General features: G+C 37.2%; 1 protein-coding gene across 1 annotated transcript in view; it reads right to left on the bottom strand.

Annotated features, from left to right (window-relative positions):
- The window catches only part of ADAMTS19 (ADAM metallopeptidase with thrombospondin type 1 motif, 19), a 175,405-nt gene that overhangs the window by 157,026 nt on the left and 2,443 nt on the right, over positions 1-15,936 (bottom strand). The window contains exon 3 of the mRNA XM_009321242.1: positions 15,571-15,932. Within this exon, the coding sequence (XP_009319517.1) occupies positions 15,571-15,932 (362 nt within the window). The remainder of the gene's footprint in view (positions 1-15,570; positions 15,933-15,936) is intronic.

Genomic DNA, 15,936 nt, shown 5'->3' with positions numbered 1-15,936 from the left:
GTGGGTGGGTGGATGGATGGATGGCATGCAGATCAGCTAAAATGGACCTGGTGGTCTTTATGGACAGTAGGTGGAGCAGGGAATACAACAAAGGGATGTATGCAAATAAATAGAAAAAGCATAATGAAAAATTTACATAATCCTACTGAAGTGTAACATACATTCAGAAAGAAAGAAAATTTACTCAAATATCTTTGTTCAAGGTATTAAAAAATCAATGGTGCTGCAATCCTGCATGAATAATAGAACATTTCTGTGTATACAATTTCTAAAAGATATAACAGCTTGTTCGGTACTTCCTCAGTTTAGGCTGAATAATCCCTACAACTCTGTTCTGCTGGAATTCGTTTTTTTCTGGTAATAACAGCTGATCTGTGCCACTGCCTACATCAACATCATCACCTCTCACAGAAGGGACATGTACTTGGCTGTGATGTTGTACTAAGTTGATACTGACCTGATCTCTAAATTCTAGTCCAATTCTATTATTTACTCTTTCTCTGTCTTTGTTTTAAGTTTTGAATTCTAATCTTGTTCTGTCACTGACTTAAAATATAAATTTGGCCAAGATATTTATGCTCATGTATTCTTAACTAGCATTCAGTTTGGGGAATGTATATGTATATGCATATGCTGAATACTAATAATCTGAGACATTCAAAAATAATGGCTATATTTTAAAATTTTGACATAAACCACAAATTAAAGCCCAGCTTTCAACTGCAACATCTACAAAACAAACAATTGCTGTTGCATGCAAACATACATACATTAAAAATGTTTGACAGAAGCATAAATAGTCTAAATGCCTCTTTTTTTCCTGTTACCATGTGACACAACTAAAATTACTGTGGAAATAAACCTATTTTTTTACTAAATTGCAGCTACACAGATTCTGAAAACACATTCTCCACAGTTATACATCTATTAATCTACGAACTGTTTAAGCTCTATATCCTTTAAACAAAGGGGCAAAAAAGGAGATGGGAGAGAGAAAGACTATACAATGTAGAGATGATCTGGACTTTGACTTTGCAGTACATGAACTTCCATTTTCTTTCACACACACAGTTTCATGTTCACTCAAGAAAAGTATTCCACAGATATATCTTTAAAATCATAAATTCAAAATTATTAACAGCTAAAGATTTATACTTAGAAACTACAAACTAAGAAATGAAGACTTGCCACAGGCATGCTCTTATTTCTTTTCCTTATGCAGCACTGTGGAAGTTTATGAGGTACAGAAAGCCTACTGCTCTTAGCACAGGTGACTATTTTATAAAATTGTAAAATCAAATTAGCATTTCTGATCCAAGTACTACAAGCCATTGTTGAAATGGGAAGTCAAATTTTACATTACATATGTGACAGTCAATTTAAAACCTATTTTCAAGACACATTGGGTTAAAGACACACTGGAAAAACTTGATTTTTAAACTAAGTTAAATTAAAAAACTGTATTGTATGCATTTGTTCTGGGTAGCTATGCAAGGATTGACTAATATCACTAAGAATAGAGACAGGATTGGCAAGCCAGACTTCATCAGTGGTGCAGCTATTACACGTGCAAAATATCTATAAGTGCACACAAGGCACACTCTGCAATCCTTAAGAAAACAAATATGATATTTTCAACCTTAGATGCCTAAAACAATACAGATTTTATGGCAACCACGAAAGAAAACATCACCTATTCTGCCAACCCACCATGTAACAAATTACTGGTCTCTCTGATCATTTCTCCCTTCATTCAGTAGCTCCTACTCTTTATCTCAGAAGGTCAAACTGATTAGTAAAACTGGTAAGATTCTGGAATTATTCTTATCTCTCAAGTAGTTTTGCTTCTATTACAGAAGAAACAGAAGCTCTGAGGAAAGGCTAGAAAGCCTCAAAGGTTGTCTATTTATTCCAATGACATAAGCTGAAATAATAAGGTATCTTTTGCTCAGAAACCTTGCCTAACGTTAAGTATTTATTATTTTTTAAGAATAATGACACTATGTCCCTTTCAAAACCACTGTGTTTATGTCAACTATGATCAAGCCCTGATTTTATGGTAAGAAAGTAACCACATTATAGTTAAGACCAGAAGAGACTTTCTCATTTTTAGAACATTTAAAGGGAAGACAAATGAGGTTGTTACAGAAAAATCATTTCATGGATGCAACCCTCAAAACTCTCAATCTGCTCTGGTCAATATATGCTCAATAAAGCAAAATACAGTATTCTACCCTCTCTGTCTAAACCCTAAGCAGATCCAGATCTGATTTCGTATCAATTTAGATCAATGGTAGTGCTGTGATAGTAAATATAAAGGTATGTTATATAATCTAGATTCTCATTTTATGGTGTGTAGAAAAATTCACTGCCTATATCTTTACAATACAAAATTATTTTAAAAATAATTAATAAATGGAGCTAGAGCTAGTAAAGAGAAGGAAACTAGAAGGCAACATCTGTGCAAAAGTAATGAATCGGCCACCTAGCTTATTCCTCTTCACTTGCGTGAAAAAATTCTATTAATCAGAAATCAATTTAATTAAAATGGAATTTATTATTCTACTAAGAGAACACATAAACTTTCTGTACTCACAGCTCTAAATGGTCAACTACAATCAGAACCTTTTTTCTTTTTTTAAAGAAGTTCTTTCAGTGATCTCCCAGCATTTTGGCCTTCAGGTTTCATATTTTGATCCATCCTTATGTGGGCTAGAGAATTACTTTTTCATTTTTATGAGTTCTCATTTTCATGTAGGCCTATGTGTCAAAAAGCTGGAAGACACAGTAATAGTACAGCAACTCACAAGGGCCATGCCTTCAGTTTGGTTCATAAAAAACAGAATGATCAGAGCTGACTGTGATACAAGCACAGCTTCCAAATGAACTAAAGGAAGTAACTATCATTACAAAAGGAAGCATTAACCAACTACCAAGGCTGCTAAACCAAAGGAAAAAATTCAAAGATATCAAATGCTTGAGTCCTATGGACAAAGATCTTCATTTTGTCCCCTACACAATCATACATTAAACAGATGTTTTAATGTGGTTGCATTACTGCAACTCCACTGTTGGTGCATGCACCAGCTGACTAAAGAATAAAGATGCTTCTTGTCTGTTGCCTGAAATGTTCTGGAAAGCCTTATTTTATTTTGCTTCAAAAAGTATGCTGGAGCAACATGCTCAACCAACCACAGATGACTAATACAGACCAATAAAATAAACTACAATCAAACTGAAAACCAAGATACAACTAAACTTGAACAAGCATGATACAGCACCTTACTTGCACAATTCAAAGCGGAACTGGCATAAAAATCCATTTTTAAAACAGCCACCTAACCTGTAAATTATGTCTATCGTTGTCATAACTGAGTGATGCATGATGTTAACAATCACTTGGTTTTCCTCATCAAGTATATGCCATATTAAACAGAATATGACCACTGATTTACTATTAAAAAAATTCACAACCCCAACCATATCCCCTTTCCGGAATAAATACAACAGCTTATCTAAAGTAAGCCAGGATTTTAAAAACTCTATTCCATAAAACTTAAGTTAAAAATTCTTTAGAATGAACAGGTTTAGTGATATTCCAGATCATTTATTACATAACAACATTTCAGTAATTACTAATATTGTATAGGAAAGTCCCTTTGCATAGCTTAAGCATGACTAGTCCTAGAAAAAGCAACACCTATGGAAACATATCACCTATGGAAAAAATCCTTGCCATTAAAGACTCGGTGCTTGTAAAGATGTGTTTCTTTAGAGCACTTTGGTGTAATATGAGTAACTTCAGCGCTTCTTGTGGCTTAAAAACCACTCTTTTGGAGTATAAATCAAGCTGCTGTATCTTTAGCTAATGAAACTGCATTAACCCCATTTCTTCAGTGCAAACCTCGATTTAATCCCATCAGAATCTGAAATGTTTATTTTACGCAGGCAAAAATGTAATAGTACACAAAGGATGAGCACAAAGCATTCTACACTGAGTCCCATGCAGGAGATTTAAACGCAAAATATCAGCAACTGTGTATATAACCTACATTACATAAAACACCTAGACTAGTACCAAAAAGGCCAATACAAGGGACCCAAGTCTAAATTGATTCATCCGTGTAAAACACTCAAATACTGCATACCAATGAGCTACCATTGTTTAAACCCTTGTGCTTTCCTTGTAGCCATAGAGGGATGTGGCACAGCTCCAAGACCCGCCCATGATTGCCCATAGAGAAATTTAATCTCTGCTAATCCTTATTGAAGTATCTATCCACGACTCCATTATCTTGGTTTTCTTCTGAGAGAGGGGCTGAACTGCATTCAAAGACTATTTAATTCAAGGCAACACTCCATGAAACTCAGTTTCGTTCAAATCTACAATTTGCCAAAACTACTAACTGTGGAAAACAGTAATTCAAGAAAGGAAAATAAATCATATTTATGGGCATAGAACTATAATTCAACAAATCAAGTTAGTCCATCTATAAAATACAGTTATGCTTAGGCTTTTTATATCTTTATCTAAAATTACATGAATCCAGAACTGGTGGCTTTAAGAGAAATAAGTAAGACTCTCGCAATTTATTATCATTTTAGATGCACATAGCTTTAAAAAGTTAAAAATACATAGAAGTCATATAATTCTATGACTTCACTCTTAACTGAAATTTGTATCTAAGTTTTTTTCCAAACTATGCATATTTTTTTGCTTTTAACTTCTAAGCCTAGATTCTCCTTCCCCTTTTTGGGGGGAAAAAAAATACCAATTTACCTTTTGTTGCACATAGAAACTGAAGTTCTGCTACCCTCATGAAAGAAGGAACAGTATCGATTTATAAAAAAATATTATTTTAACTAAAAGGGAAAAAAAAAGATTTCGGAAGAAGGCTTTTTTCCTTTTTTTAAAAGCTAGAGAGCTTGATTTTATGTGTGTAGGAATATGATGGTGAGCAGAATGGAGTTTTGATATTAGCATCTTGAACCAAGCAGCATCAGTCTGACTGGTCACTTTTAAGCAAATTTGTTTATATGAAATAAGCAAAAGATTTATCACCCAAAATGAAGCCAGAAAGGAAGGAATTATTTCCTTCCATTATTTCCAATGCAAATAATTTAGTATTAGAAGCAAAAAAACCCCAAAGGGACGTAGGATATCTTTATTATTATGCTTCCTTAGATAAAACAGGTGATGAGACAGAAAAAGGGAAACATGCTAGGACAATCAGCCAGAAATTGGAAAACTAAGGTTTTTTATGTGCATAACTCTATCCATTTTAGTCTAGAAACCCTCTTCTACTTTCAACTCCTTCACTCCCCTCATATGTTACTTAATAAATATTTGGGGTGAGGTCCATTTATGTCATAGAGGGACAAAAGAGATTGGCGTAAAATCACCTAAGCAACTTCACGTCCCCTAACTCGCAACAAGCTTGTAAATTCTCAGAAGATTTAAAAAATTGCCTGTTAGAAGAGTTTCACGCAGAGCTTACGACAGAAGCATAGATCCAGCTTTATGCGTAGAGAGTATTGTTAAAAAGGAAATTAAGCAAGACCACAATTAAATATTAGGTCCTGAGAATATGTGTACAAACCTGGCTTTATGTTCCCTGCACATACCAAGAATAAGAACTCACCCTTCACCCACTGCTGTATCCCAGAATAACAGGCATTCAGCTCTTTTTTGTCCCTTATCGTGTCCCTTTTTCCTGTCTCACATCTTCATAAGAAAAGTAAAGCACTTCATACAAGAAGCCTTGAAGCATAGTTACACCTGAGTTTCCAAGGTTATAATCCGACCGCCAGGCTAATTAGTGTTCTCACTGACAAAAAGAGCACTGAGAAGTTTAAGTACATCTGAAGCACAGTTTAACGTTTTATATAAAAGATGGCATTACTGTAATGGCTCTAGCCATTACTTGGGCACTTCTCCCAGCCAGCATCCCCTTAAGCCCAGACGGACATAACAGGACATTTACCCTGTGCTGAATCCTAAAAAGTTGCCCCGAGCTGAATTAACGTCATGTGCAGAAATATCTGTATTTTCCTTAACATACTGCTATCTAAATAAGCTTGACCTGACTTGACCCAGTTAAACTTCTGACATCTAATGAGAACTTAAGGTAGCACAGCTGAGATCATAAAACAAGCATATGCAATTGTTGGAGGATAATCACATAGAAACTAAATCACTTCACAAGTCAGTTTTGGGCACTTTTCTACATTTTTGGATGCAAAACTCATTCAGAAGATAATTCTGACTGAAGTACTGGTAGACCCAAGAAAAACATTCACAGTGCAGGCTTCCAAAAAATTTTACTTCTATTCATTTACATGCAGATGCATGTATTATTTGCAACTAATGTTATGATATTGACTTATCATTCTAAATACATTGTCCTACAATTAACACTAGAAATGTTCTTCATTCTTTCCTTTCCAAATAATACTTCTTTGCTTATTTATGCCATTATTAGAAGCAATAGAAATAACCAATGTCCAGGCAATGACAGGTTAACAACAAAAGGTTAACTGAACTGCTAATGCACCACAGATGTACATCTGATTTTAAATCTAACATAGATATTTTGGGCTATTGGTTTATAAAAGTTTGACCAACTACCGTCTGGATATGCAATACCACACACATGCATGCTCTCAGCATATTTCACACTATTTCCACTACATTGCTGCTTCTGCTAAACAAGGAGCAACCAACCAACCCTCATGCTATGTCCCTAAAGTCATCAGTGAGAGCCCTGAGTAAACCAAGAAAAGGCACACACTCTACAGAAGGACAGATGCAAACATCTCATTCTCCCCCAAATCCAAATGGCTTCAACTCACCCCTTTCTACCCTAGTAGCTCTCTTTCTCACATAGCAAAGAGAGATATGCATCACTTGCATGCTACCTCTACACAACCATCAATTTTCACAGACTCCTCCTTGAATATTCTCACTTACCATCAACCCCACAATGACTCCCACACCTGATGCTTTCTATTGTTTCCTCCCTATTTCCCAGATCCCCTATTTTTATGGTATTACATTTTGGAAATCACAGATGTTCCTATTTTTTCCCCTGCCACAATCTGTTATTAACTACCAAAAAGAATCTCCATTCTTCCAGGTCCAAGAAATCTTTGAAAAAGAAAGGCAAAGAACAGTGCTTTTAAAATAAAATTAGAAGGGTTGCAACACAGAGAACATTTGTTTCTTTTAAAAATCCTGATTCATTTGCTAGAGAAGAAACAATTGGCACGTATCATGAGGTGCCACTTTACGAATAAAAGTCAGAGATACAAGACTTGGAGAAAATGCTAATTTCACTAACCTTAACAGTTGTAGCTGGGAGAGGCTCAGTGCTCTGTCTTTTCTTTTTAAAGCAGTTACCTTCAAATTAGGGCATCAAAACTTTAGTAATTTAATTAATGCAAAATCTTTACTCATTAATGGACTTACCCAGTTTTTCTGATTTACCATCTCACTTCTGTATTTTGCAAAATAACCTTGATAATTTTATACTTATTAATTACAATGGGTAGAGATCTCAAGTGATTCACAACAGTCTCAATTTTTTTAAATAAAGCTACTCTGGAGATAGCATATTTCTCATTTCTAATTATGGCTTGGAAATACATTGCAAAGGAAGCATTTGTACTGAAACTAAGGACTTTAGGAGAACAGCAGGCTATTATAAGCAGAATAGCCTGCTGTTGTGATTGGAATCACAAATCAAACCTGTCTCAGGATGGAGTGATTACATGATTATAGGATAGCTCTTAGAAGGAGAATGGAATCATTACCACATGGTCTGAGGCATCTCGGCCCAACATCTCGCATACCATGCCACGGTGTTTAATATTAAAGGAAACAGAGATCGTTATAGTTCAAATGTAGTCTTGGCCTAAATCAAAACTGATTTTCTAAACATTTCAGCTTTACATTGACACTACTGTTCCTATGTTTAAAAGACTTATCCTTCTTATCAGCTAGCAAGTGTTCTCAGATACACAAAACAAAAATCCAACCAAATGATGTTTCATCCAGAAAGGCAAAGATGAATAGCAACAGACTGCAGCATCAGAGCTCAAGAAGGAAAGAGAAACAGAGAGGTTTTAGTCCTTCATCTTTACATAGATCTTTGTTGGTTTATGGTTCTTAATGACACTAATCAAACATTTAAAGGGATACCATCTCCAGTACTCCTTTTCTTTATGAAAAAATAAAAATGAACCATATTTAGTAGTTCTGTTTGTAATTAGCTTGCTGTTCAGGTAGGATAAAGCAATGTTTGTTAATAGTGCTTTGCTTGTACATATATGCTGGTTATTCCAGCTGGCCATAGTCACTTTCTTGATTTTAATTTTCTCTGGCTTCTCTACTGTGTTTTCAGTTGTGCTTCATTAGATGTTCAAGGTGAGATTATAATGAAGAGATTATAATAGAGAGATTAACAAAAATAGCAGATAAACCTATGCTCGAGGAAGATGGGTCTGTGCCTAAGCAGGCCAAAGTAACCTCATGTAAACAACTTGTTTTGTCCTGCTGGAAAGGAGACTTCCTAGAAGCCTGGCTGCCCTCCTCTCTCCCACATTCCGCTGCCATGTAAATCCAGGAGGAACAACCCAGCTCAGATTCAACACATACATTGAAACTATGGGTATTCTCCCAGGAGCACCACCACATTTCATTGGTTCTCCTACCTTACGCACAGGTGGGAAGCCCAAATTTTAGTCCAACACTTTATTTTCCCAGGGGTGCTTCTGTTTTTTCTGCAAAGAAACCCACTTTCATAACAGAGCAAAGCTGCTTTCTGTTCAGGGCTGATATTTCCACTCATGCCCTACCTCACCCACCTATTTCTACTGATGACAAATTTTATATTGCCCATTTCAAAATATTTAAAACACAAATAAGGCATAAGTTAAAGTCAACAAAGCAAAACTTGGTGAACCTGTGACCTCTCAGTAAGGGATACTCACAAAGTACCCTCATTCACATATTTATTTCTGTCCCTCTAAGCAAAGTTTCATTTCTTTAACAAACTCGCAATGCAACAGTAGGCAGACCGGGTGCTAAGACATAAAAGAGTTTAGCATTCTAAATAGGTAACTGAAAAAGCCTCCAAAAACACACTTGCGATTTCCCACATCTTTCTTTCTTGAGTTAGCCCTAGTTTTTAAAAAAAGGGGATCTAAACACATATTTTACTGCTTGCATTTGTCCTCTCTTTCCTTTAAGGATCCGAGGAAGCTGGGCATATAGGGGGAAGTGTGTACTTCATTTCACCCTGGCAGTCTTTAAGGATAATCCTATTTAATTTTACAATCCTCCTGCAATGTCAAACTTGAGCCTGTATGTATCAAATGGACCATGAATATTGCTAACAATCTTTTTTCTTTCCCCTTTTATGAAAAATTGTTGGTCATCTCTCTTTTCTAATGCTTACCCGCAGCACAAAAGAAGCTTAATTGTCTCCAATTTCTTTTGGAAAAGCATCTGGTGTTACTCAATACTGATGTGTAACTGCAACATCACTGAAGTGGGGAGGCGGGGATACTATTTTTGGTTGACAAGAGCCTTGGTATTTAACCTATTTCAGGCTTGTCTGTTGGTACTGTATGGTCCAGGATGTGTAATGGGGTAGTCACTCTCCAGCTTGATCAAAACAACAAGTCTATTGAGAAATCTTAGAGCCTTACTCCAGGAGCTCACAACCTGTAATAGTACAGCTTCCCAGGGCAACTTACGAAGCCCATGAGTTGCTCCTGACCACCTGCTCCAAGAGCCCCACAAAAGCTGGGATGCTCACAAAAGCAAGGATTTACCTTGCATGTGCACTGCACAGCAAATGTCAGGCTCACTACTCACACCCAATGCAAACAATCTATGCGTTCCCAATCAGTCTGACCCTGTACCAGGAACGGAGTTGCAGCAGATTAAGTATTGCACTGCCACTGAAAGAAGCTGTACAACCAAAAGGTAGAAGTTCAGTACAGCTCTCCAAAACTGTCCAAGCTGTCCAAAAATTCAAGCATACTTGCCATGTCAGATACTACTTTCATTGCAGGAATGACTAGGAAGTGTAACTGAGAACCATACTCATTGGGAGTTTTCCCATATAAAAACGTTGAAACACTGTGGTTAAAATCATTCTCTAGGAGTAAAGATGTCAAAACAAGGATTCAGCCTTTTCTCAGGCTGAATCCTATCCTCAAAAGTGACTGTGTGCAGAATTTTAGGAATACCGAAAATATTTTCTTATTTTATTACTATTTTTCTATTACAATTTCATTCTGCTTGTTCTGAGACAACCTGTAAAGTCAGACTATCCTCGATGGATAGGTACAAAATAAAAAATTCCATTTTTGTAGAAGCTTTATTATGTGTCCTAAATTTAAAGGTCATGTGAATTTAGAATATCCTAAAAACTCTAAAATATTTTGAATCCATCGTATGTCATTCCCTTACTATTAGTTAATAGCACTGATCTTCAAAACATAGTTTGTGTCAGAAATAAAATCATACATTTTCTGTAAAGGTGCTTCAGGTTTTTCTCAAATCTTACTGAAGAACCATACAAGCATTCCATTAGCCAAAGGTGGTACATAGTTTTTTTCACATCCTAATTAATTTCACTTTTATTGGAAGTGAAATTCACTTGCCATTCACTTATTGGAAGTTATTTTCACTTACCACTGCAAGTATTTGTTAAAATGTTGTTGTCCAGTGCTATATGGCACATCTCCACATGACACAGAACTACTGACATCCATTCTTTTGCTGACGCTGGCAGCATTGCTTTGGATAGTGCTCTTTAAATGTATGTATAACAGCTGGAGTAAATCTGTGACTACCTGTCTATAAATGATTGATCAGACTTTTTAATATCTGCTTGTTAATGGCAACGAGGCCTAATAAAAGCACCATACACTTCCCTAGAGAGAGCTCTTCCCTGGATTGGATTGGAGATGCGTTAAGACTTGTTCCTACTCAAGTCACTGGGAAAATGCACATTAATTTTCATTGCAAATAGTATGTGACACTGATTCTTCAGGGATTTAAAGAACTACAAATATGCTATTGACCATTTCACATTCTTAAGATCCAGTGAAAATACAGAACCAGGCAGACAAATTTCAGAGCTTCTCTCCAGTAAATTAACCCAGCTGGCAATGCTGACTGTTTAGGCAGATCTCCACACATGTTCTGTTAGACAACCTGCTAAGTGCTGCGGTGAACAGCATAACTGTTTGGAGCCGCATTCTCCTGTCCATCCTCTGTGTATACATTTGGTCCTGTTTGCACTTCCTAACAGTCTAAACATACCCCATTGCTTTATGTATAAGAAGACATTCAAATCCTTTCTCTACCTAGCTGTTCCCTATTTAGTGCAGAATGCTTCAGTTAAAAAGAAGAAGAAAAAGAAACATTGGGAAAACCTCTGCCTGTCACCACACAGCCATAGAGTACTACCTAAGCAATTCAGTGCTGAGAAAAAACAAGACTAAGAGCCTCCCTTTCTGAAATGAAAGGAGTAGGGGATAAAGCACACATCTGCCGTGTTTATAGCTTTCTTTGGGGAAATGCAGTGAGACTACTTCAACTTCCATGTTAGCAGCAGAGCAGATCGTTGGTGAAGAACCAATAGCCAGATTTCTTAATTCTAAGTCCACAGTAAGTTTCTCCTACAGCATCCTCTAAAAGAACTACCAGTTGTAAGTTATATATATTACCAGTTACAAATAAAACTGTTCAACAACATTTGATGTGCTTTTTTTTCTTATTTCAAATATTATGGCAAAACACAAGCAAGCAGTAGAAACGATCATTTAAATAATTAATGGTCCAGCTCTGCAATTCATCACTTTCAGAAGAGCAGTCTCACTGGCATCAGCAGGACTGCTTACATCCTGGTATTTGGCTAACAATGAACAACAAGTAGGCAGGCAGCATACAGACAGAGAATTCTTGGAAACCTCTCTTCATTAATCTTCCTGCAGCGCTAGTGCAGAATCCCAAAACGTACTCAGAGCAAATCCCATTGAGATACAAAAGGATGTAAGAATCTACCAGTGTTTTACCAAAGAGTTGGATAGGGCTGTCACCATTGAGCACGTGAGCTCTGAGACTACACCAAGGTCATGGTGATGGTGTTTCTAGACAGTCCATGCGTATCTCCAGTCTTTAGTTTGACTAGAAAATATCCATTGAGTTATACTTCCTTCATTTGTCAAGATAGGTTGCCAAATGAAGCCAATGCTGGAAGTCAGAATTTGGTTAGTAATTATCTAGGAGTACAGCTCTCATTTTTCCCTTTGTATAGTCACATGATTAATATGGTATGTTATGAACCCCATTATTATCACCCCTCCATAATGGCTTTTGACGAACAGCTCAAGAAAAAACACACTACTAAAGCTCTCAAGAACTGTGAAATAAGAAATATGGGGAAGCTTTAATGTTGTGCTGTATGTTACATGCTTTACCCAATTGCAACCAGTGAACTATTCAAAAAGCATCTAAATCCTGCTTCAAGGGGATAAGGTGCCTAATATCTGCAACAATATTCTTCCGTCTTTCTGCCTATAGAAGGAGCAGTTAAGACTTCTACATAGACATTTTTTCAATTTCCTGAATGTCACTGGCATGTCAGGTCTCTCCATGCCTTGAGAAGTTGGAACCAACACCAACATCCTAACTTGGATAGCACAACAATTTCATGCAAGGCCTTTTTTTCATTTTATTGAAGATTCGGTATCTTTTCACAAAACTAGCCCTACAGCATCAGCCACACATCTGTACTGCCATGTATGACCGTCCCCTGCACATGATGGCCAAACCTTTTCTATTGGCCTTTACACTTCTTCACCCTTCCTCCTGTGTGGCAAAATCACTGTTGTCTGTCAGACTACAGTTACTTTCCTCGGTGAATAAAGAGATTCACTAAAAGGCTACTATCTAAAGAGCAGAACGGTGGAAGTTTTGTTGTTAGACAGAGATGCTGTATTTCATACTGAAAAGAAAAATTGCTGAGTGGAATCTAAGCTGCATATTAAGGGACTTACAGCCCACTTGTTTGGCTTTCCAAAGCGTATGCAGCCTAGTAATCCTAACCCAAAGTCTGCAAGGCTTTGAAATGAGAGGATATCTAAGATATTGATACCATATTTTCTCTGAAATCTCTTTTTATTTAAAATGAAAAAATAAATTGTAATTGAGGTAACCGCAATAAAATATTTGTAGATTCAAGTTTCAATGGATTTTTACATCTTAAAAGAGAAAATGTAGTTTGAAATATTGCTTGGCTCTTTTTGCAGGGCAAGGCCTAGAGGAAACAGGGTGGAATATGCAATGTATGATGTTTTTTCAAGACTCTTGGAAACAGAGCAACTTACATATGTAATAGAGCCCAAGCAATGACTGAATAAAGAATGACAAATAACTTAAGATTTGTTATGACAACTTTGACATAATAGCACTGGGCAATTTTTTTAACTATGTGCCTGATGCAGCCACACTCTCAGGAAGAACAGCTGCTTAACTATTTCATTGCAAACAAGACTATGCATTTGAGGATCGTGACACCACCAGTCAACATCAACAACAGTTTCCAATTTTATTTGAGATACATAGAGTAGTTTCTATTTCAGCTGCAGCTTTCTGAATGGGGAACATGATTTGGGCACATGCATGCTTAGATGGCCGGTAGGCTGGGAATAAGCTGGTACTCCTAGAAAAAGTCTGACTGAATCAAAAATTACTAATGGGGTTCCTAGGGAACTGGGGTCTATTTAAACAGTGAATTTCAAGTTATAAATCAAGTCAAAGGAATTACATGTATGTAATGATGTACATCACTTTTGAGCAGACATTTGTGATAATTATCTCTACCAATTTCTTTGCAAAGATTTTCTCTAACCTGATTTTACCCATACGCAATGTAGAAGGAGGTAAAATTCTAACAAGAACAAGGAGTACAGAAGTCAAATGCTTTTCCAGAACATAAAAATCCTTTACCTGATTGCTTTCAAACCACCTTCAGTTGACTTTCAATATTTTTCTCCACAATTAATTCTGTTACCATGCTTTGGAAAATCTGACAAAATGTCAATAATTAGATGCCAACCACTTAGAGTTGTGTGAAACTTGGCGGTTTCACAGTGCAGGCAAATGTTTTATTTGGTGTCAATCCACTTATGTTCCCTCTCCACCACTTCCAGTTTGGGTTTTAACTTTTGAGTAAGTCCAAACAGGCAAATGAATAAGCAGTCAAAATTTCCACATTTTACCTGGTTTCACTTCATGACCATGCAAATAAAAAACAGGCAGGCATATCTTCATGAATCAACAATGGAACAAGTTAGATGTTCAAATTTGGAAAGAAATACAAGAAAGCATCTATCAGGCGATTGTGGTGATTTACACCCACCTAGCCACCCAAAAAAGCCAGGGTCATGATGATGTTAACTCTCCCTAGCACCATTACTGTTTGTATTCTATATTCTGTAAAGTGCTGCAGGCGTGTGCATTTATGATGCTATATAAAGGCCCAAAATGAGAATAATAGTAGTAATAATTGTTTTTGTTTTAAATCCTGCCAGCATTTTACATCATCCCAGCTGCTTTCTACTCTTTCCATCCACCCCCAAGTATCCTGGCATTGCAACTCACCTGATCACCTCTGTTTTCTCAGTGTGCCCAATTCTGGTAAAAATCATGACTGATCCAACAGAAGTTAGAGCAGGTGAAATTTGTTTTAAATAAGGGAGGTATGCCACAGAAGTAATAACCATTCAAAAGGTCTGACAGTATTAACATTTCTGCTGAGAACATACTCATTGCGTACTTCTATGGAAGAACTGAAAGGCGGCTGTGGAGTCCCAAATCCAAATAACTACAGGTACCACATGTGGGAGGTTGTGAGGTAGAGAAAAAAGGCCAAAGGGATGAGAGGAATGAAAGAAAAGGAATAATGAAGATGAGAAAGCAGACGTAAAATATTGGTAGAAGTAGGAAAGACAGAACAATCTGAAAACAGATGTAGAAGATAAGGAAGATAACACAGATGAGAAAGATAACTTCAGAATATAGGATGGGAATGAAGAACAAATAGCTTACATATGGACTGGAGGAGAGATGATGATACAGGGAAAAGGAAGGAGAATGAGCATGGAGGTAACTAATTACAGGCACACACTGAAGACCAAGATAAAGTTAGGGATGGAGATGAGAAAGTTGAAGAAAGAATGGCGTTAGAATAAAAAGGAGATCCAAAAAAGAAAGATATGGGACTGAGAGCCAAAAGTGTATCTGGAAATGGGACAAAGAACATCAAAACTTTACAGGATAAAGGCAAAAGTAGGATTTGAGAAAAATTTTGAGTGGGATAATAGAAATATGAATGGCAAAATGGTTAAAAATAAGGGTAAGTACAGAGGTAGCACCCAAGAGGATATGAAAGAAAGATCTCAGGAAAGACATGGGAGTGAAAAGCAGCAGATGAAGCTGACATTTGGATGGAGACCTTGGTGCTACCCCTGCATGCAAGGTCATCTTACCAATCCACCACAGGTACTGAAGGAGGCGAAGGAACCCGGGTAGCGGAGGACAGCACCACTGTAGTAACAAGCTCTCTCAGGTTGCGACTGCGCAGCACCAGGTGGGCTTTTGCCTTCACCCCCGAGCCGCTCCTCCACTGCAAAGCCAGGAGCCAGGAAGCGGCTGTCCCTCTTGAGCAGCAGGTAGAGCTCCCGAGCAAAAGCCGGGATCCTCAGCAGCACCTCATCTCCGTCCTCTGCTGGAGGTGGTGGCGGGGGGGATGGTGGCGGTGGCAACTGAGAGGCAGCACCAGACCCCTGGGGCAGGGGGGACCAGTGGTAAAACTCCTGAGACTCATACTCATCCTCAGTGTCCTCTTCCTCTGC

The sequence above is a fragment of the Pygoscelis adeliae genome, unplaced genomic scaffold (assembly GCF_000699105.1).
Source record: "Pygoscelis adeliae isolate BGI_AS28 unplaced genomic scaffold, ASM69910v1 Scaffold73, whole genome shotgun sequence".
Taxonomy (NCBI): Eukaryota; Metazoa; Chordata; class Aves; order Sphenisciformes; family Spheniscidae; genus Pygoscelis; species Pygoscelis adeliae.
The sequence above is the reverse complement of the archived record's forward strand: the minus strand, read 5'-3'. Positions and strand labels throughout refer to the sequence as shown.